We start from the raw sequence: 23873 nt of genomic DNA, 5'->3' as shown, positions 1-23873 counted from the left end.
TGCTAGAGACAACTTTTATTGTTGCAATTTCAGGAGTCTCTTCTTGCAGATGAGCAAAGAGGTATTTTCCAAAGTAAAATATTTCTGAAGACCCGGTAGCTTTGCCTTTCATTTTATTAATTATTTTTTATTGTTCCTTTCAGATTTTTTTAGCCAGAGGTTTAATTTAGTCATAATCATTACTTTAATTTAGTCATAATCATTACTACCATTTCATCAACTCAATCCCCACTAGACAAATTGTATTGATCTCCTATTTAGTTTATGTTTTTTTCAATATTTTTTACTTTGTCATCTTTGTTTTTTAATTCAGTGTTTTTGTGCATGACATTTCACCATTTTTTTCCTGCAGATGACCCTCATGTTCAGTATTCTGCAGTGAGCAGCTTTGTATTTCTTCGTTTCTTTGCTGTAGCCGTAGTATCACCTCATACTTTTCATTTGCGACCTCATCATCCAGTAAGTGTTGTTCTTCTCAAAGCTTTATTCCATTTTTATTTATTTTTATTTAAAAAAGATAAAATAACAAGCCAGTTTCACTTGGCTTTCTTGTAACTGGTACTTAAATTTACTTGGCATTTTTCTTAGCCATTTCAGCCTTTCAGAGAAGGCTAAAAATTCTATTTTTTGTTATTAAAAAGATATTATACAAAAGTAATAAAATGTGGATAGTTGAAGCTTGATGATAGTTGCAGAGAAGATCCATTATATTTACCATTATATTTGCTATTGTGTGTGTGTGTGTGTAAATTTCCATAGTAGTAGGGTTGTTTGTTTGTTTGTTTTCCATGAGTTACAGGTTTAGTTTAATCTTAAAGGTATTTTTAAATCTCACAGAAATTTGAAGAGATTTATTTCTGAAAGGTGTAGAAACTTTGGAATATAATTTGTTTGGTATCTCCACATTTTTACTTTTTATCCACCTGGTATTATAAATATATGAGATTTAAAACTTTAAAAACATTCTGAAATCCTATTTATTTATATCTGAATGTGTACTGTGTAGATCTATGTGTTAACATTTTAAAACTCCTCTATTTTTGCTGTTTGTTTCTTTGTCATACAGAATATTTTTGCTGATTGATTTTAACCCTTTATGTTCTAACTATTTTATAATCTTATCTAATTGCTTTCATTGCTAATTTGTGTAGCAAGTAATAGTCATAGCCAACATTTACTTAGGGCTTTGTACTAGGCCTTCTTCTAAGTACTTTGTGTTTTAACTTACTTAGTCCTCCCTGTAAGGTCAATTCTATTATCATACCCATTGACAGATAAGAAAATTGCAATTGAGTAATTTCTCCACGGTCACACAGCTGATGAAATAGGATTTGATCTCACTCAATTTGAACTGAATTAGACTGGAATGCTGTCGTCTCCTTCAGTCTTCCCAGTCTTTGAGCTCACCCCTGTTCTCTCCTGCCGTAAGGGCACTTAAGGTGTTCTAACACCTATAATGTAGCACACACTGGTGCTCAACGCTGATGATGTGGTGATGAGGAAGACGCTCTCTGCCCTTAGAAAACTTCACTAATACAGGGTAGGGAAGGCACAGGGGATTTAGAGTTAAACTGGGCTTTGAAGGCCACCCTACCTGTTCACAGTTGCATGACATTGCCCACTCATTTAACTCTGAGAACTGAGTAGAACCTTGCTGCTGTTGCAGCAGCACACCCTTTCTTGCCAAAGGACAAACAGGCTGTGAGTAGCTGCAGCAGAGAGTGGGTCAGTGTCCTTTCGTTCACAGGACTGTCCTTTCTCCGGCCTTGTTACTAAAGCTGTGCAGAATTCTGGGCCACAAAAAGTTTAGCAGCGGCATTCTGGGTATAAACAGAACTCCTACCTCTGAGCTTGTGACCCTCCCTTGTATTCAGACTTGGATTTGCATATTTCTGTAACAGATGTTGCAATAAAGTCCTTCTAACCACAAACTTTGTATTTTAGGTCACTTTTCCAATCAGTGTGCTAGAAGGACTGGTTCATACTATGTCATGTAACTTTATTTAGTTTGCTTTTAAATGTAAACTTATCCCCTCTTCTTAAGAACTTTCGTTCTAATTAGGAGAATAGGGCAAATACATAAGGTATATAATCTAAACTAGTACTTGATTAGTACCAAGGTAAGTAGTTTAGACAATTCATACTACAGAAGTTGAGAGCAAGGAGTAATCCCAGGGACATCAGGGTGATGGAATTGTCAAGACCAGTATTGAAAGTTACAGAGTGGTTGGGGAGGGGAACCAGTTAAAGGTTGTTGGATTTACATTTAGAAGTTCTTCGAATTTTGAGAAGCCAGTTTTAGTAGAGTACAAGAAAATCAGATTGCAGAAGATTAAAAAATAGGTAAATGTAGTTTTTACACCTGTGGCTTAAAGATATACACAAATTTAAGCGTGTACATTTGTATACATATACACGAATGAATACTCTTTTTTTTTCTTTTTTAAGAGAGTGTGAGTTGGGGGCGGGGGGTGGGGAGAGAGAAAGAGAATCCCAAGCAGGCTCCACACTCAGCACAGAGCCTGATGCAGGGCTCAGTCCCATGACCCTAGGATCATGACCTGAGCCAAAATCAAGAGTCAGACGCTCAACCAACTGAGCCACCCAGGCACCCCTGAATAATTTTTTTAAAACACTAATTTTTGGGGACACCTGGGTGGCTCAGTTGAGCATCTGACTCTTGATTTTGGCTCAGGTCATGATCTCACAGATTTGAATTCGAGTCCCACATCAGGCTCTGTTCTGATGGTATGGAGCCTGCTTGGAATTCTCTCTCTCTATGCCCCTTCTCAACTCTTGCACTCTCTCTCTCTTTCTGTCTCTCTCTCTCTCAAAATAAATAAATAAACTTAAAAAAAAAAAACAAATTTGAACAGGGAAATCTTGATGAAATTCAGTTCAAATTCAGTTTATTAGCCATTGTTAAGAATCTTATATTCTTCAAAGGCAGAAAATTTTAGGGATCTTTTATACATATAATGGAATCTTACATGTTCTAGCTGAAATATTTCTGAATAACTATAAGGTGTGTAACTGTTTCATAAATATATCATAATGATCATATCCCAGATGCTCCATTTTTTCCAGATTGCCTTACATCTTTGTCGTCTCTTATCCTTCACATTCACTGTTATTTCCAATGTGGGAATTCTAAAATATTGAGGAATGTAACCAAAAACCTAGAGCATTTCTGTATGTAAATTTTGGTGGAAGATACTTGTTTATTTGAGTCTCCAAAATAAAGATATTCTCTATGTGATAAGGAAATTGGTTATGCAGATACATGTTTTGGTGGAAACTCATTAGGTTATGTACATTTAAAATCTGGTCATTTCACTATATGTAAATTATACTTCAGTTAAAAAAAAAAAAGGAAGGAGACAAGGACTAATCAGGGAACTGTTTAATTAATTTTACTTATATTTACTTTTTTCTGGTAGACAGGCTAAAAAATAGCTTGGATAACAGATCCAAGTAGTTATCCTCTGCTAAGATCCTACATGAACCAGGTGACTTCTCATTTCCTAAGTTTAGTTAGGTCGTTGCTTCCATGATGAAAATAATTGATTGTAGAAGCTATATCTGTTATTGAGTAGGATTAGAAGGTGGGTGGAGTACAGAAAATTTGGAAACTGTCATTTTAAGTTCCAATGTAGAAAATGTAGACCTGCTTGACCTTTCAAGAGTGAGTGCAATTTGTTAGGTAATCCAACCTGCCATGTTGTGCAAAGCAACATATATACTACTGGTGAGTTGTGCCCATCATAAGCTAGATTTTTACTACATTAGTGATTTGAATCAACATTTTTGAATCACTGTTTTAAAGCAACGTAGCCTATTCACTCTATTCTACCTTTTACACAAATTCTGTTTCCTAAAAACTTAACAGTTTTGTGTCTCTTTTACATTCTTTAGGATGCACAGACAATTAGAACATTAACTCTCATCTCAAAAACCATTCAAACATTGGGAAGCTGGGGAAGTCTGTCCAAAAGCAAGGTAAGTCTTTACATCTTCTGCTTTGTGGTCACACTTCTGTTGTTGCTTTTTTTTTTTTTTTCAAGTTTGAGAGAGAGAGAGAGAATGCAAGCACATGCATGAGCAGTTGGAGAGGCGGAGGGAGGGAGGGGGTGAGAGAGAGACAGACAGACAGACAGACACTCTTAAGCAGGCTCCACACCTGGGATCATGACCTGAGCTGAAATCAAGAATCAGACGCTTAACCGACTAAGCCACCCAGGCGCCCCTGTATTCACACTTTTAAATGTTATTATACCTTATCCCTCTCTCTCACTCATTCCCTTCCAAATTAAAATACGCATACACAGATGCAGTAGCTGTCTTTTAGATAGCTGCTGTGTCTTAGTCATCTGTTAAAGAAGTTTCATTTAAACTAATATATCTAAGTGGAGGAGAGAGTCTAGTGAACAGATGTAAGAACCCTCTATTGATCTGTTCGTGCCATATCATCTAATAGCTGTTGAAAGAAATCCCCCTCCAAGTCCTATAACTCTCTTGAAATATATGATTGATTCCTTTTAGGCCTTAATCCTCAGCTTAAAAATACAGTTCATTATATTCTTAGTTCTCTACTTAACATATGTGAATTCTGTGTGTTTTTTTTTCTTAGTCAAGTTTCAAAGAGACATTCATGTGTGAATTTTTCAAAATGTTTCAAGAAGAACGATATATTATAGCAGTTAAAAAGGTATGATTGTTTTACTCTGGGAATAGTAACATTTCTTATCATAATAGCATCGGGGAAATAGCATTTCATATTATTCCTAGAAGTTAACCCTCAGTTTAAAAAAATAATGTTTAAATTGTACATCAAATGTAGAAAAGCTATCTTTTTCTTCCTTTCTTCTCCCGTAAAAAACTATGGGATTTCTAGCTATGGAAATACCTAAATGTTTAACAACAGCTGCTATTGCCAGTGTCTTAGTAACACAAATGACAAATAGCTAGATTTAGTGTTTCTTACCAGCAGCACTGTCAACAATTGGGTCAGATAATTCTTGATTATGAGGGCCTGTCTTGTGCCTCTGTAGGCTGTTTAGCAGTATCCTTGACCTGTACCGATTAGACGCTGGTAGGATGCTTTTAGATTTGACAGTCAAAAATGTCTGTAAACATTGCCAAAGTTCTGTGAAGGACAAAATTGCTTCTGATTGAGAACCTCTGATCTAGGGATAAAGGCTTAGTATGATGCTTGATGTATAGTAAAAAAAATACATGAATTATCAACCATTTTATAAAATATAGTAGGCTTATGGTAGTAACTTAAGGCAAGTTACTGTAAATTAAAATGTACAGAAGACTACACTATTTAATATCCTAACGTGAGGTTTATAACATACAAAAATTGCTGTACTTAGAAACTGAGAATGTTTTGAAAGGATCTGTAATTCCTTGAGTCTTTTTTTTTTTTTTTTTTTTTAAGCTTATTGATTTATTTTGGTGGGTGGGCAGAGAGAGAGGGAGAGAGAGAATCCCAAGCAGGCTTTGCACTGTCAACACAGAGCCCAACATGGGGCTTGATCTCACAAACCGTGAGATTATGACCTGAGTCAAAATTGAGTCAGATGCTTAACCAACTGAGCCACCCAGGCACCCAGATTTCTTGAGTCTTGAGTTCTAAATCATTCTAAATGAAATGTAGCATTATTGTAAAACCCTAAAATTTGTAAAGTTATTTTGAAGTAATCTAAACTTGGCTTGAAGGAAGTACTGTATTTTATTTATCACAATTTTGATTTAATGAATCAAAATTAGGCCAAATTTTAAAGATGTCACTCAATTTCTACAGCATGATTGATTCATAGTTGACTGCCAGGAGTATATTTTGATGAAGTGTATGTTTGCACTTTTTTGTATGTGTGCTTAGAATTCTTATAGGGAGTCAGTAGATGAAAATGATGATTTTTTAAAAAATAAAACCAGTTGGATTTTTCATCTAGAATTGTGCAAGTTCAGTCAAAGTCTTTTTAAGCAATCACTGAAGGTTTTTGAGGAGAAAGCCTTTCAAAAGAATAGGCAGAGGAAAAACTGCCCTTTTATTTGTAGGACATTGTTGAAACATCTGTGGGACAGCGTAGGCAGACTTTTGTTGGCAAGATTATGATATACTGTCTTTTGTTTTAGGGTTGTTTTCCCACTTTTTTGACCTAGGTTATGGTAGCAGCTGATTTTTTTTTCCCCTTGATAAAATCAGAATGTGTAGAGTTGATAATGTCAGTGGAGAAAGTAGTTAAGGGTCCCAGGAGTTTAGCCTGTTCCTGATCTGTCTGTCCTGTGTCACCCACTCACATTCTCCTGGACTATCACCATAATACATTTCCTATGTCAGATTTGGTTCTAGACTCCTAAACCAGCATAGGATATTTTGCCCTAATCTAAGTTTTCTTTATTATTTACTTACTAAGTCTGGGTATATGCATTGCTAGAAATTGTAGAAGCCTCTGAAGCCCAGTTTCTCATTTTGTATTGGTGTACTATTCCCACAGAGTTTAGCAAGGGTAACCTGGATAGTTCTATAAACAGAGTGACTATATAATTTAGTGTGCAAACCTCGACACTTTAAAGAGTGAAAATGAACACCGTGGATAATGTTGGGATCACAGCTGTAGACAGGGATGGACCTGAGCAAATACCTATATTCACCCTGCCTGTAGTCCATCTTAATTATTGTGTTTTCTTTCACTTGATATAATTGTATTTACCTCATAGCTCCATATAAATATAACAAATACTAGATGTAATAATTGTCATAAGTAAATAATAAGTATTTTTCAAGTAAATAGATCAGTGCCTTCAGGCAAATACTGAGAAATGAAATATTTAAGTAAGTCTGTGACCCTCCGTTAGTGAACAGTCCCTCTTTGAGAACTGGAGATAGGATAGGACACTTCTTTAGTTCCCTTGTGTACTTGTTCTGTATCACCACATATAATGCAAAAGAAACTGTTCTTGTTCCTTTACTTACCAAGATTTCCTTCTTACATGCTAGAAGTAAACATTAGAAAAAATTGTAAGTGTGGCTTCTAGTGGGCAGTCTATAGCCAGTCTTAAGAAAATATGACTGCCCACAATTCTACTTTAGATTAGGCATTTGTACCTCAGTGTTATCCCTATTGGAATGTAAGTTTTGTTTTGTTTTGTTTTGTTTTGTTTTGTTTTGTTTTGTTTTGTTTTGTTTTTTTGTCCCACGTGAGACAATGTAGAAAAGTATAAAGGAAAAAGCAAGGACTAAACAAGTAGGTAGTTCATTTATGGGGCATGGTAGGATTCCTCTCTAAGAACAAGGATTGTTCCTTGAAATACTAATTTCTTTTTCCCATAAAGAGACAGCCGCATGCCAGGAAGCTCTTGACCAGTCAGGGTAGCATATTCATGAAGCTAACTGCTCTTCACAGGGGTGGCCTGCCATTGCTAGAGATGGGTACTCCAATGTTCTTGAGCCACCATGTTCTCACATTCCCCCTAGGAAGTTTATAAATGGAGATTAGATTTCCAGGTTATTCCAGAGAACCCAGTTACACTTAAGTCATAATTATGGAGTACTATCTCTCCAGGCTAAAGTCAGTTACATGTAATAGAAGTTAGCAAAGTCTTTTCTATAAAAGAGTAAATATTCTTCTCTGCTTTTATTTTTGTTTTGGTTTTTACAGCCCTTTAAAAATATATTGGGGCGCCTGGGTGGCGCAGTCGGTTAAGCGTCCGACTTCAGCCAGGTCACGATCTCGCGTTCCGTGAGTTCGAGCCCCGCGTCGGGCTCGGGGCTGATGGCTCAGAGCCTGGAGCCTGTTTCCGATTCTGTGTCTCCCTCTCTCTCTGCCCCTCCCCCGTTCATGCTCTGTCTCTCTCTGTCCCCAAAATAAATAAACGTTGAAAAAAAAATTAAAAAAAAAAAAAAATATATATATATATATAAACTGTTCTTAACTCATAGGCCTTACAAAAACAGGCTGCAGGTTGAATGTGGCCCACTGAACCATAATTTGGTTATCCCTGACTTAAAATATAGGTTCACGATCCTATATCTAAAATCTTTGGGACCAGAAATATTTCAGAATTTTAAAAGATAATAGGTATATACTGTGTATTATATTATACCCTAGTGTGGCCCGGGGTAGCACCCCATAATCAAACATACTATATAGTACAGTGTGTGAATATTCACACTAAGTAGGATAAATACATACTATTAATAGCCTTTGCTAGTTCAAGTTAAGTTGTACCCTCAAATGAGTTTTCTGTATATCAAAAACAAAACAAAAACAACTCTTTTTATTCACAGCTTTATAGATTTCAGAGTCATAGTTTAGGGATCGTAGATTGAGCTATTTTTACAGAGAAATGTATTCTGAGTTTTAAGTAAATTGAGAATAAACTTTTTAAAATACGTAGCCAATGTGTAACTTAGGATTTCCTGTACAATTAAATATGTGTTTTGTTTTAGAAGTTATAATTATATGTATTCCTCAGTAAAGAACTTTACAATATTATTAGTGATATTTAAGATAACTGAATTTTTGATGTATGTTATCACAAAGTATAATTTTTGCCCATTTCCCTGTTTAGTTCTTGGATGAAATTTCATCTACTGAAACTAAAGAGTCCAGTGGTACGAGTGAGCCTGTGCACCTGAAAGAAGGGTAATTTAATGAATTTAGAGATTAAAGTCATGTGTCAGTATAGACGTTACGTAAGTACAAAAAGCAGGAGTCTGGAAGTGAGGAAATCCGGGTTTTGTTCCATCTTAGAACTGCCTAAGTAACATCCATCAGGTAAGTTACAGTAGCATATGAACCTCATGCCAAATGGGCATGATTCCTTGTCCATACATTCCTCGAGTAGTTTTTCAAATAGAATGAAATTACAGGTATTAGAGTAGTACTTTGAAAACTTCAGTCTTGAAGTAGTGTTATCATCGGAAGTTAAAGGGAAACTTCAGGTAAGTTTGGCCCTTTTAGGTCTGAATAGCACAGTTATAAATATTAAATTAGTTAAAAACTTTATTCCCTTAGCATGGCCAAAATAAATGCAAAAGTTATGGATGACAAAGACATTTTTGTATATGTAATACAATCTTACTCAGCCTTTCATGTCATTTAAAATCAAAGAACAATTCTTTGTTTTGGATGAACTACTTTAATATTTGTAGCTAAATTTTTACATCTGTTGTTTTGGCAGTGAGATGTATAAAAGAGCTCAGGGAAGAACTCGGATTGGGAAAAAGAATTTCAAGAAACGGTGGTTCTGCTTAACAAGCAGAGAGCTCACCTACCACAAACAGCCAGGTAGTTGTGTTTATGCTTTATTGTGGGGTCTTTTCCTGGTCCTCGGTGAAGATTTCTTTTTTGCTTAATGTAACTCCAGTGAACCTTTTCACTTTATTACTGTAGTTGATAGTTTCTCGCAGTGATGCACACACACTAACGATATAGTAAATATTTGACAAATGACACCATGTAAATTCCATTTTTTTCCTCACATATGCTCTGTTGTCTAAAAAAAAAAAAAAAAAATCCCTGGTAAATCCCAGGATTCATCTAGAACTTGGAAATTTCTTTAACTCTCAGAGCCAAATTGGTAAGAATCAATACTTAATAAATGAGAGTATTTCAGTGGTTTGCTGGATAACATCAGCCAGAGTTTTTCCACAGTCACACCACAGATTGTGATTCCTGTACAGTTACCACATTCATTCTAGTCTTTTGGCCAAGCTAACTTCAAAATGGAAATTTTAGTGACTGACTTCCTGAGAAAGCACAAATGGGCTATTTGGATAAAGAAATCCATCTCTGAGGGATTCAGAGAAGCAAAGTTTGTCCTTCGGTGGACTGACACAGTGCTTAAAACCTCCACCTTTTAAGTTCATTCCCTTGGAGTCAAACATGATCCACGGAAGGCCATTAGCTCCTGCTGGTATCATAGCAAGAAGAACTTAATATCTAAATCATGGACCATATTCCATAGAACCCATTTATTCAAGGTGATCAGGATACAAAGAAATTTACTTAACCAAAAAGGCCAGTTAAAGGAAGAATCATTTTAAAACAGACAAAAATGTGCATACATATCTTAAATATTTACATATTTGTTTGCCAGATATTCTGGTAGAGAACCAAGATCTTTTCTTTGAATATGGATCTATAGATTGGGTTTCCCTTTGTCTTTATTTTGCAAATGTACCTATAATGTATCAGTTTTCTGGTTGATTTCTACAAAGTTTTTCCAAATTTAAATACTTGAAAAGTAATCCAAGTACAGAATTTTATTAGATTTCATGATAGTCACCCCTAATCTTTTACAGGTGTCTCACCCCCATGTAAATCAGCTTTGCTTATACAGGTGTGGGTCTCCTTTTTTGGTGTTTTTCAAAGCACTCACCTGATTTTCAAATAAACAATAAACCTCTTAGTAAGGGGCACTTATTTTGTCACTTTACATATATTTAAGTAAATTATAATTAGAACATGGAAAAATGGCTTAAACAGGTTTGAAAACAAACCCAACAGTGTTGGCAAACAAAACAGCCTAACCAGTGGAAACAATAGAGTACAGGCTTAATAGATAGTAACCTAGCAACCACAAGCATTCAGCATCCCATGAGCATCATTCGTTAATGTTTCACAAGGACATGGAGAGTCTCTGTTAATCCATTAGCTCTGTTGGGTAAAGATCTGTTCAGAGAGCTTCCGCTATAAATTCTGAAATGGTAAAACAACAGCCATAGGATACTTTCAAGAGAATGTAGATTCAGTTAAGTAGAATGGTTCTGTGGAGATTCTTAAAGAGTAAAGTGATAAGAAAACTTGTTTCATAATTCCTTATTATGGCTCAACCAGAATGACTACATATGACTAATAAGAAACCAAAGGCATTTTTATTTGTCACCCACATAATTTGTTATGGCATATCAATAGTCAGTCATAATTTGTTATGGCATAAAGAGCAACACGTTACATCCTTAGCCTTGCAGACCATTTTTTAAGCTAAATATGTTTTGAATGTTTTAGAAGTTACAGCTTATGTTGAATACTAAGTAAATGTTCTCACATACATAGCAGCTTTGTAAAAAATAGCTGTCATAATAAGCTAATTATGTTAGTACATTGAAATAAAATTTAAGGTAAGTTAGTTGTTCTCCATGAATAAATTAGCTATTTTTTCCTCATTTAAAGTATTTTCTAATCTAAACTAGTATTCTAAAGTCTTTTTTGGGTTTAGCCCTTTAAGAATCCGGTGATAGCTTTGGCCTCTTTCCTCCAGAAAAATACACATACAAACTGGACATAGAATTTTGCATATAATTTCAATGAGTCTGTAGATCCAGAGTTCATCTACAGTTCTTAAGAACCTCTGCTCTAGCTAGTGATCCTAGGAGGACAAAATTCTATAGAATGATTAGGCTGCCATAGGTATAAAATAGACACTTAGAAATTACATTGTTTTCAGGCCCTAAGAAATTTAACCTATTGGAATGACTTTGGAGGAATAAGCTCTCTTACGTGAAGTTTAAAGATTATTTACCAAAGCGTACAGTTTTAAGCATCCATGCTTTTTTTGTTTTAACTATTTTGATGGATTTTTCCAAAATGTATTACATGCTTCCCTGCCTTCTAAAAAAGAATTCATTGAACGTAAGTGAACATTTTCTAGATGAGTTGCGGCTGCCATTGATAATATTAATTATTATGTAGTGCTTTGATTTAGTGATGTTTTCAGGGCCGCTTATGAGTGTGTGCAGCTGTTTACTCCCCAGCTAAAATGCCTTGGACTGCTGTGCTTTTTTGTGTTCCTTTTTTTGCTTTATATGGTTTTTCTCTATCCCTTTTATATTTAGGCTGTTACCTTAAATCTCTTGTGCTGTCAGTGAACCATAACGTAACATCACACTCCCACCTCCATCACTCAGCTCCATTTTTTACTACACATATACTTTGAGGAAACAGGTACTGTGTTTGTTAAAATTATGCTTAAAATTAAAAGGCTTTGATGGAAGACTTCAGGACTTTGCTCTCTGAAGAAAATGCATGGGCTTTGGATTTCTCTGGTTGTTCAGCAAATGTTTTGCTTACCTTTCTATTTCTTTGCTGTTTCTGGATAGCCAAGACTGCTAGTTCACTTGTTATATGACTTTAGTGTGTGAAAGAATGCCTCCCAAATTTTCTGTAATATGGACACTAGTATTCTGAATCAAATATTTCTGCCACTTAGAATCAAACAGTAGTCTTTTCCCAATTTACTGGAAAAGGAATGAATAGAATTCTCATTTTTAAGGGTTTTTCCTAAGTAAGTTACTAAGTTTTTGATGCCTGTTTACATAAATGCTAACAAGAGATAGTATACAACTTATCTTCATTACAACTAGATTAATGAGACTGTATGACACTCTGCAATCAGTCATGATTATATTGACAGTTTTTTATGCACGTGTGCTTGTGATCTGGTTTTATATGCTATGTTGCAGTATAGTCATCTTCTATAAGTAGAAGTTTTTCTAGCTGTATACTGAAATCAAATGAGTTCTTGACCTTCCGGTCTCTTCCTTTTTCATCCAGCCATTCAGCTGCGCTTCACCAGACTGGCTGCTGCAGTTGCTTTAACTTGTGCTCTTTTACCTTCGTGCTTTTGCATGTGCTCTTCCTAGAAGTTCCCATCTTTCCTTCTTTACCTGTGTGATTTGTTGTCTTTGAAGCCTCAGATCCAGTATGAGCTCTTTATGGAAGTCATTTATAAGCTTCTAGGCACTTCAGTTGAGCTTTTCCCTTATTGTGCTTTTTTAATCACCTTAGGAGTAACACCTGTCACACTGTGTGGTCCTTACTTTTGTCTGTCTCTTCCTCTAGTCTTTAAGAGCCTCTGTCGGGGGACCATATTTTTACTACTTTCATTAATACATGGAGTAAATGTTTTTAATAAATGGTGTTCTTCGAAGAATGCCATGTCTTACCATCTGAATTACGTTAGGAACCACTGCTCTTGGTTTCTAAATTTCCACCAACAATACTAATAATAGATTATTAGCAAGTTCATCTCTGAAATTCCATCTTGTGTTCTCTAAACTTGATTAGATATTGTCTACTCTTGGAGACCTGATATACACAGATACATATAGCCTACACAACTTCCATGTGATATCAAATGTTCCAGTTCATATATCTACGAACAATATAAAAGAAACTTAGATGGTGGTTTTTTTTTTAATGTGTATTTATTTTTGAGAGAGTGAGTGGGGGAGGTGCAGAAAGAGAGGGAGGCAGAGAATTCAAAGCAGGATTCGTTCTAACAGCAGAGAGCCTGATGCAGGGCTCAAACTCACGAACCACAAGATCATGACCTGAGCCAAAGTCAGACGCTTAACCAACTGAACCACCCAGGCGCCCATACGTGGTGTTTTAAACATAAATCTCAATAATACATTTAGGTTGACTTGGTTTTCACCTGTTCATATTTTTACACTCAGGGTTCTGCAGTATTTTTTCTTTGATAGCTAATGAACACTTCATTGTTGCAGTCATACATTCATTCAATAAATATTTTATTGAGTGCCTACTGTGTGCCAGATCCTTGGCTCTGGAGAAAACAGTAGTGAATAAAGCATACCATAATGTTTGCCCTTATGGATTTTCATAGCTTAAAAGTGATAAATAAAAAAAATATGTATTATATTGGATGATTATAAATGAGATAGACAAAAATAAAGCAGGTAAAGAGAATAGAGGATGATAGGGTTATGAGGAGAGTTGCAGTATTAAAAAGTCTAGCCAGTGAGGGCTTCGCTAAGAAAATGACATTTTGAGCAAAGACCTAAAGATGATAAGAGAGTAAGTCAGGTGGAAATCTGGGTTAATAGTGATGCGTAGTTAACAGCAGCCAGTACAGAGGCCCTGAAACAGAAGCATGCCTAGAGTATTCAAGAGATAAGAGAAAGCTCTTCTGGTTAGTGGGGAAAGAAAGCATAAAAGGGTAATCATAGGAACTTAGAACAAAGAGGTCATGGAGAAGCTAGATATGTTAGGGCTTTGTGAGCCATTCTAAAACTTTTACTCTGATTCAAAGATGGAAAGGCATTGGAGAGCTTTAAGGAGAGGAATTACATTATTAGACTTATGTTTTAATAGGAGTAATCATTATGCCATATGGAGAACAGAATGAAAGGGGAAGGAGACTAGTTAAGAGGCTAGGGGGCAACTCAGTGGCTCAGTCAGTTAAGCATCCAACTCTTGATTTTGGCTCAGGTCGTGATCTCATGCTTCGTTCTATCATGTCCCATGTCAGGCTCTGTGCTGACAGTGCGGAGCCTGCTTGGGATTGTCTTTCCTCTCTTTCTTTGCCCCTCCCTTACTCACACTCTTTCTCTCTCTCAAAAATAAGTAAACATTAAAAAAAAAAAGGGGGTATTGCAGTAATTCAGGGGAACAGAGATAATGGCTTGGACCGGTTGGTAGCAATGGAGGTGATAAAAATGGATCACATTCTGGATCTTTTTGAATGATAGTACTCAGATGTTTTGCTAAAGAATGAGTTATCAAGAGAGAAAGGCAAGTCAAGGATAACTCCAAGGATTTGGGCTTGTACAACTACACCGATGAAGTTGCCTTTTTAGAAAATAGACACATGAGTTCTCAATAGTGAAGAAACTTGTACAGCCATACCTCAGAGATATTGTGGGTTTGGTTCTAGACCACAACAATAAAGCTAGTTCACAATTAAGTGAGTCAAATGAGTTTTTTGGCTTCCCATTGTGTATAAATGTTATCTTTACACTCTACTGTGGTCTATTAAGTGTGCAATAGCATTATTTCTAAACAATGTACATACCTTAATTTAAAAATACTTCATTGCTTTATCCATTTATCAGTTGATGGGCATTTAAGCTCTTTCCATAATTTGGCTATTGTTGAAAGCACTGCTACAAACATGGGGTACATGTGCCTCTAGGAATCAGCACTCCTGTATCCTTCAGATAAATTCCTCATAGTGCTATTATGTATACAATGGAATATTACTTGACAATGAGAAAGAATGAAATCCTGCCATTTGCAGCAATGTGGATGGAACTGGAGGGTATTATGCTAAGTGAAATAAGTCATTCAGAGAAAGACAGCGTATGTTATCACTCATATGTGGAACTTGAGAGACTTAACAGAAGACCATGGGAGAAGGAAAGGGGAAAAAATAGTTACAGAGAGGGAGGGAGGCAAACCATTAGAGACTCTTAAATACAGAAACAAGCTGAAGGTTGATGAGGAAGTGTGGGGGAGAGGGGAAAATGGGTGATGGGTATTGAGGAGGGCACTTGTTGGGATGAGCACTGGGTATTGTATGTAAGTGATAAATCACAGGAATCTACCCCCCCAAACCAAGAGCACACTGTATATACTATATGTCAGCCAACTTGACAGTAACTTAGATAGATAGATAGATAGATAGATAGATAGAAAAGAAAGAAAGAAAGAAAGAAAGAAAGAAAGAAAGAAAGAAAGAAAAAGAAAGAAAGAAAGAAAGAAAGAAAGAAAGAAAGAAAGAAAGAAAGAAAGAAAAGAAAAGAAAAGAAAGAATTACCTCATTGCTAAGAATGAAATCTTGGATTTGCAACGATGTGGATGGACCCTGGGTTTATTATGCTAAACAAAAGTCAGAGAAAGACAAGTACCATATGATTTCACTCATATATGGAATTTAAGAAACAAAACAGATGAACATCTGGGACGGGGATTAAAAAAGAGAGAGAGGGGAGCAAATCATAAGAGATTCTTAATATAAAGAACAAACTGAGGGTTGATGGAGGGAGGTGGGTGGGGTATGGGCTGAATGGGTGATGTATATTAAGGAGGACACCAGTTGTGTTTAGCACTGGGTGTTACATGTAAGTGATGAATCACTAAATTCTACTCCTGAAACCAATATCACACTGTATGTTAACCAACTAGAATTTTAAAATTTGGAAGAAAAAAGTTAAAAATAAAATTGACCAAAAAAGTTTTCATTGCTAAAAAATGCTAACAATCTTCTGAGCTTTCAGCCAGTTGTAATCTTTTTGCTGGTAGAGGATCTTGCCTCAGTGTTTGGCTGCTGACTTGATCAGGGTTAAAGTTGCTGAAGGCTGGGGTGGCTGTGGCAGTTTCGTAAAATAAGACAACTATGAAGTTTACCACATCACTTGACTCTTCATGAATGATTTCTCTGTTGCATGTGATGCTGTTTGATAGCACTTTGCCCACAGTAGAACTTCTTTCAAAATTGGAGTCAGCCTTCTCAAACTCTGCCTCTGCTTTATCAATTAAGGTTTATGTAATATTCTAAAGCCTTTGTTGTCATTTCAGCAGTCTTCGTGGCATCTTCACAGGAATAGATTCCATTTCAGGAAACAGCTTTCTTTGCTCCATAACAAGAAACTTCTCATCCATTAAAGTTTTATCATGGAATTTAAAGTTTTATCATGAAGGGGCGCCTGGGTGGCGCAGTTGGTTAAGCGTCTGACTTCAGCCAGGTCACGATCTCGCGGTCCGTGAGTTCGAGCCCCGCGTCAGGCTATGGGCTGATGGCTCAGAGCCTGGAGCCTGTTTCCGATTCTGTGTCTCCCTCTCTCTCTGCCCCTCCCCCGTTCATGCTTTGTCTCTCTCTGTCCCAAAAATAAATAAACGTTGAAAAAAAAAAAATTTAAAGTTTTATCATGAAATTACAGGAGGTCAGTCATAATCTTTAGGCTCTGCTTCTAATTCTCTTGCTCTTTCCAACACATCTGCAGTTGCTTCCTCCACTGAAGTATTGAACCCCCTCAGTGTTACCAATGAGGGCTGGAATCAACTTGTTTCTTCGAAACTCTTGTTAATGTTGATATTTTGACCTCTTGGCATGAACTGTGAATATCCTTAATAGCATCTAGAATGGTAAATCCTTTCCAGAAGGTTTTCAATTTATGTTGCCCAGATCCATCAGAGGAACCACTATGTATTTCTTAATAGCTATGTATTTCTTAAATGTCAAGACTTTAAAGTCAAAATTACTCTTTGATTCCTGGGCTGCAGAATGGATGTTGTGTTAGCAGCCATGAAACATTAGTCTCATTGTACATCCTCATCAGAGTATTTGGGTGATCAAGTACCTTGTAGTGAGCATTAATATTTTGAAAGGAATGTTTTTTTTCTGAGCGGTAAGTCTCAACAGTGGGCTTAAAATATTTAGTAAACCATGTGGTAAACAGATGTGCTGTCATCCTGGCTTTGTTGTTCCATTTATAGAGCATAGGCAGAGTCGATTTAGCATAATTTTTAAGGGCCCCAAGATTTTTGGAATGGTAAATGAGCATTGGCTTCAACTTAAAGTCAGCTACATTAGCTCCTAACAAGAGAGTGAACCTGTCTTGTGAAGCTTCGAAGCCAGGCATTGACTTCTCTTAGATATGAAAGTCCTAGATGGCATTTTCTTCCAATATAAGACTGTTTTGTCTACATTGAAAATTTTGTTTAGTGTAGTTACCTTTATTAATTACCTTAGCTAGATCTTCTAAGTAACTTGCTGCAGCTTCTACATCAGCACTTGTTGCTTCACTTTGTACTTTTATGTTATGGAAATGGCTTCTTTCCTTCTTTTTCTGCTAGCTGCAAACTTTTCTTGTGGAGCTTCCTCACTTCTGATAGCCTTCATAGAATTGGAAAGAGTTAGGGCCTGGCTCTGGATTTGACTTTTGCTTAATGGAATGTTGTAGCTGGTCTGATCATCTATCCCGACCACTAAAACTGTCTCCATATCATCAGTAAGGCTGTTGCAGTTTCTTATCATTCATGTGTTCACTGCAGTGACACTTTTTATATTTCCTTCAAGAGCTTTTCTGTTGCATTCACAACTTGGCTGTTGGGCACAAGAGACCTAGCTTTGAGCCTGTCTTGGCTTTCAACATTCCTTCCTCACTAAGCTTAATAATTTCCAGCTTTTGATTTAAAGTGAGACATACAACTGTTCCTTTCACTTGAACACTTAGAGGCCATTGTAGAGTTATTCGTTGGTCTAATTTCAGTATTGTTAGGTCTTAGGGAATAGGGAGGCCCAAGGAGAGGGAGAGAGATAGGAGAATGGCTGGTTGGTGGAATAGTCAGAACGCACATAACATTTATCAGTTAAGTTTGTTGTCTTATGCGGGCATAGTTTGTGGCACCCCAGGAGAATTACAGTAGTAACATCAAAGATCACTTATCACCATAACAAATACAATAATAATGGCAAGGTTTGACATACTGTGAGAATTACCAGAATGTGACACAGACACGAGGAGAACAGATGCTGTTGGAAAAATGGTACCAATGGGCTTGCTTGATGCAGGGTTGCCACGGGCCTTCAATGTATAAAAAACACAGTATCTGTGAAGCACAATAAAGAAGCACACAATAAAATGAAGTATGTCAGTCTTAGACTCATTCTTTCATAGATAACAGATATAAACTTGGAAGAATATATAAAACAACTCTCTGAAGGATTTGACCCTCAAAAACTGGGAGCCATGATGGAATATATGATTATATGGCTTTTCTCTCTGAAAGCACTCCTGGCCAGTGCAATGGGAGATGGCTGAAATTCAAGCAGAAAGCCACAGTTTTGTTGGCTTGAGGTATCGAAAGATACAGTTCAGGACTGCCAGAGGAGCTGGAAATTGAGGAGAAAAAAAAAAAAAAAAAGGATGAGCCTTCCACTCTGTATATGAACTCCCCTGAAATCCTTGGCTGACTCTTCAACTGCTTCTGCATTGGGGAACTTCAAAGAAGTTACTGAAAAGCAGTAACAGGAAAGATTTAAAAATATGAACAGATTTCAGTTTCTTTCCTCAGGAGAAACAGTTTGGATTTTAGATGGGCTTAAACACACTGAGGTTTTCATTGAAATATCAAAAGGGCAGTGGCTCAGCAGTGAAGACTGTGTCCTAAGATTCAGAATAAAATATAAAACCAAGCCTCAGAGCAATCAACTAATGCAACTGTACAAGGGAAGGTAACTGAATCCACCTTCTCTACAATGTGTCATTCATAATGTCCAGTATACAATGAAACGTTAACAAGTTTGAGAAGAAACAGTAAAATAGGACACATAGCTAAGAGAAAAAGGAATCATTATAAGTAGACCCTTATGGGATGCCTGGCTAGCTCAGTCGGTTAAGCATCCAACTTCAGCTCCAGTTATGACCTCGTGAGTTTGAGCCCCACATCAGGCTGTGTTGACAGCTCCGAGCCTAGAGCCTGCTTCAGATTCAGAGTCTATGTTTGTCTCTCTCTGTGCCCTGCCCCACCCCCCACTCTCTGTCTTTCTCAAAAAATGAACAAACATTAAACTAAGAAGTCCCCTATGTGGTTTATGTGTTGGAATTACAGACATGAACTTTAAAGGTATTAGAAGTACTTCAAGGACAATGTAAGACAGTTAAGAGTAAAGAAATGAGGGATTTCAGTAAAAGAAAACAATAGAAACTTAAAAGGAATCAGATGGAAATCTAGAAGTGAAATATTTCAACTGAAATATTGAAGAAGAAAGGTTCAGGAAACTTGAAGACAGATTAGTAGAAATTATCCAATCTAGGAACACAGGGAAAAAAGTCTGGAAGCGAAAAAAACCAGTAGAACCTCAGTGGCTTTTGGAATAATATTTGGCAGTCTAGTAAATGCATGATTAATGTCAGGAGAGTAGAGAAAGAGTAGAGCAGAAAAAATATTTGAAGAAATAATGGCCTAAATTTTCCTGAATTTGGTGAAAAAATTTATTTTACAGATCTAAGAATCTCCCTGAACTCCAAACCTGATAAATATAAAGAAAATCACACTTAGGCCTATATAGTAATTAAACCAGAGATGTATAGAAAATCTCAAAAGCAGAACAGAAGACAGAGTGCATGCAGGAGAACAACAGTACAGTTGACAGCTAACTTCTCATAAGAACCAACTAAAGCCAAAAGACAATGGAATAATAACCTCTTTAAAGTGCTGGAGAAAAAAAAGCTCTCAACCTAGAATCCTAGTGAAAATTTCCTTTATTTTTTAAAAATGTTTATTTGTTTTTGAGAGAGAGTGCACACGAGCAGGGGAGGGGCAGAGAGAAGTGGGGACAGAGACTCCAAAGCAGGCTCTCTGCTGACAGCAGGCAGCCCGTGTGGGGCTCATACTCAAACCGTGAGATCATGACCTGAGCTGAAGTCGGACGCTTAACCAACTGAGCCACTCAGGTGCCCCGAAAATTTCCTTTAAAAGTGAAAATATCCTTTAGGGTAGATGAAAGCCAGGAGACTCCATTGCAAACAGCTTTGTATTGTAGGAATGCTAAAGGAAAAATTTCAGGCTGAAGCGAAATAACACCGCATGGAAACTTAGATGTGCAGGAAGGAATGAAGAGCACTGGAAATGGTAAATATGTAGGTAAATGTAAGAATGTCTTTTCTCTTTTCTCAATTTCTTTAAAAAACAACTGTTTATGGACACCTAGGTGGCTCAGTCGGTTAAGTGTCTGACTCTTAATTTCGGCTCAGATCATGATCTCGTGGTTCATGAGATCAAGCCCCATGGAGCCTGTTTGGGATGCTCTCTCCCCTTTTTCTTTGCCCCTTTCCCCCACCCACTCATGCTCTCTCTCAAAATAAATAAATAAAAAGCAATTGTTTAATGCAAAATTTATAACACTGAATTACGCAGTTTATAACAAATCTTGATATAGGACAGGAGTAGCAGAAAGGAAAGGGATAGACTAAATTATTGCAAGGATTTTGTATTTTATGTGAAATGACAACATAATTTTAAGTAGATTGTAATGAATTAAGGCCGTATATTATAATCTCTAGAACAAAAACCTTTTTTAAAAAAAGTATAGCCCACCCCTTCTCCCTTACCCAAAAAGTAAATAAGCAAATATGGCAGGAGAGGAAGAACAATGGAGCAAAAATCAGATGGAGTAGGTAGAAAACAAAATGAAACAAAAAATAGCAAAATGATAGCTTAAACACAGCCTTATCAATAATTAAAATAAATGTAACATCATATTCAATATCAGGAGCAAAGCAAAGATTATCTACTTTTCTCAATTCTATTCAACATTGTGCTGTAATAAGATTGTACAACACAATGAGATTGTAATGTAATAAGGCCAAAAAAAAAAGGAAGGGAAAGAAGGCAGGGACACCTGAGTGGCTCACTCAGTTAAATGTCCAGCTCTTGATTTTGGCTCAGGTCATGATCTCACAGTTAATGAGTTTGAGCCCCATGTCAGGCTGACAATGTAGAGCATGCTTCGGATTCTGTCTCCCTCTCTCTGCCCCTCCCCCACTGGTGTGCTCATGCTTGCGCGTGCGCGCGCGCGCTCTCTCTCTCTCTCTCTCTCTCTCAAAAATAAATGTTTTAAAAATTTTTTTAAAGGAGAAAATGGGGTGGGTGGGTGGGTGTTTCAGTTGGTTAAGCATCCAACTTTGGCTCAGGTCATGATCTCACAGTTTGGTTTGTGGGTTCGAGCCCCATGTCAGACTTTGTGCTGACAGCTCAGAGCCTGGAACCTAATTCAGATTCTGTGTCTCCCTCTCTCTCTTCCCCCTCCACTCCCACTCTGTCTCTCTGTCTCTGTCTCTCAAAAAAGAAATAAACATTAAAATAAAAGGCATACATAGGTATCCTAAGGAATCTTCAAAACAAATACTTGAACCAATAAGTGGAAGCCTTGAGATACAAGATTCATATATATATAAACCAATTGTATTTCTATAAACCAGAAGGAAACTGCTAGAAAATGAAATCTTTAAAATACCATTTACAGGGGCGTCTGGGTGGCTCAATTGGTTAAGCGTTGGACTCTTGGTTTTGGCTCAGGTCATGAGTTCGAGCCCTACATCAGGTTGCGTGCTAACATCATAGAACCTGCTTAGAATTCTCTCTCTCCTTCTTTCTCTGCACTTCCCTCGCTTGCTGCTCTGCCTCTCTCAAAATGAATAAATAAAACTTAATAAAAAAAATACCATTTACAGTAGCAGCTCCCCTCCTCCCCTCCCCAAAAAAATATTTAGCAATAAATTTAACCTAAGAAGTACAAGACCTATTCACTGAAAACAATAGAACATTACTGAGATAAAATAAAGAAGACATAAAGGAGACCTGCGTCATGTTTGTGAACTGGAAGATTCAGTATTTTTTAAGAAGTCACTTCTCAAATTTACCTCTCCAGTTCATCTTGATTTTAACACAGTGCTACTCCAAATCTCAGCAAGCTTTTTTTGTCATATTCATAAAGTTGTAAGATCACTAATTCTGGGGCATTGTCATCACCCCAGAAGGAAACTCTATGCCCATTAGAAGTCACTTGTCATTCCTCCCTTCTCCCAGCTCCTAACAACTATCTGTTTACTTTCTGTGTCTATGGATTTGCCTGTGCTGGGGATTTCATATAAATGGACTCATAAAATATATAACCTTTTGTGACTGACTTTTTTCACTTAGCATAATGTTTTCTAAGGTCATCAATGATATAGGCTGAGTCAGTGCTTTATTCCTTTTATGACTAAATCCATTGTATGGATGTAAGCCAAATCTTGTTTATCCATTAATAAGTTGGACATTTAGATTGTTCCCAATTTTTTACTATTATGAGCAATTCTGCTGTGAACATTTGTATGGACATATGTTTTTTATTCTCTTGGGTGTGTGTATACGTAGAGATGGAATTGATGAGTCATATGGTAACTCTTTTTGGTAGAAATAATGGAGATTTTAACTGAAACCGGGTTTCATTCATCTGATAGGGAAACTTAATGCACTAACATTTATTACGATTATTATGATTACTGCTTTGTTTTGTGCTTTCTGTTTACTAGGCTTTTCTGTTTATTGGGTTTATTTTCCTTTTCCTGCCTTTTTATTGTAATAATCAGGCCCATGCACGTTCTTGATTGCGTGCTGGTACACTCTGTCTCATGAGAGAATTTGGGCATCATATCTCAACTCTGCAGTTGTTAACAGACAAATTTAAACTTCCATGTTTATCTTAATGTCTACAGTTAATCAAAGTCCCCACTCAGGAAAAGAACCATAGGATGCTTTCAATTCATTATTTTCCCAAACTAATGGGAAAGCTAATGACTCCCTAGTGAAGTCATCCAAAATGTAATACTAAGTTCTCATTTTTCTTTTAACTTTATATGTTACATTTTAATGATTTTCTATCCATGCTTAACAGTTTTGCTGATTTCTTTACCCAGCAATATTTCTTGCATAACATAGTTGCCTTTTCCTGCATTTATTTTTTATTTTGCAGGAGTGCTTCCTCAAAGAATTATTTCAATAGGCTTATGGCTGATAATTGTTCTGGGTCTTTGCATATTAAACAATGTATTTTACCCTTACTCTTCAATGATAGTGAGACTGGATTTAAAATTTTCCCTCAGAACTTTGAAGATACTACTTAATGGTTTCCTAGTTTACATTTTTGCTGGTGAGAATTTTGATATCAATCTGATTCTGTCTTGATTCTTCTCCCTGGAAACTTTTAGGACTTTCTTTAGTCTTCAAGTCCTAATATTTGACTCCCTAGTATGAGGTAATGGTCTTTTTCTTTCCATCCTGCTCAGCACTTGGGTCCTTTCAATCTGAAGATTGCTATTTTTATCTCTGGGACATTTCCATTGGTAATTTTCTCCGGAACACTCTTTCTGTTCTGCTTCTGGAATTCTTATCAGGTATTGAAACTTCTAAATCTGTCCATCATGGCTCTTCTTTTAATTTTTTGTGTCTTTGTTCTTTTGTACTGTATTTTTGGAGAGCCCTCAGTGAAATCTCCTCTTTTACTAATTCAACTTGCAATTCATTTCAGTTAATATTGCTAACTATGAAGTTAACTCTAATGACATC

General features: G+C 36.5%; 1 protein-coding gene across 4 annotated transcripts in view; it reads left to right on the top strand.

Annotated features, from left to right (window-relative positions):
- The window catches only part of RASA2 (RAS p21 protein activator 2), a 123742-nt gene that overhangs the window by 89244 nt on the left and 10625 nt on the right, over positions 1-23873 (top strand). Inside the window, exons 15-20 of one of the 4 annotated variants that reach the window (XM_045503453.1) lie at positions 353-459; positions 3916-3999; positions 4631-4708; positions 8584-8657; positions 9196-9302; positions 11637-11648. In XM_045503453.1, the coding sequence (XP_045359409.1) occupies positions 353-459; positions 3916-3999; positions 4631-4708; positions 8584-8657; positions 9196-9302; positions 11637-11648 (462 nt within the window). Of the gene's footprint in view, positions 1-352; positions 460-3915; positions 4000-4630; positions 4709-8583; positions 8658-9195; positions 9306-11636; positions 11649-23873 lie in introns of all 4 variants that reach the window. The other 3 variants (XM_045503452.1, XM_045503455.1, XM_045503454.1) reach the window with 3 other exon arrangements.

Source organism: Leopardus geoffroyi, chromosome C2, assembly GCF_018350155.1.
Source record: "Leopardus geoffroyi isolate Oge1 chromosome C2, O.geoffroyi_Oge1_pat1.0, whole genome shotgun sequence".
Taxonomy (NCBI): Eukaryota; Metazoa; Chordata; class Mammalia; order Carnivora; family Felidae; genus Leopardus; species Leopardus geoffroyi.
Note: the sequence above shows the minus strand (reverse complement) of the source record. Positions and strands in the feature narration are given on the sequence as shown.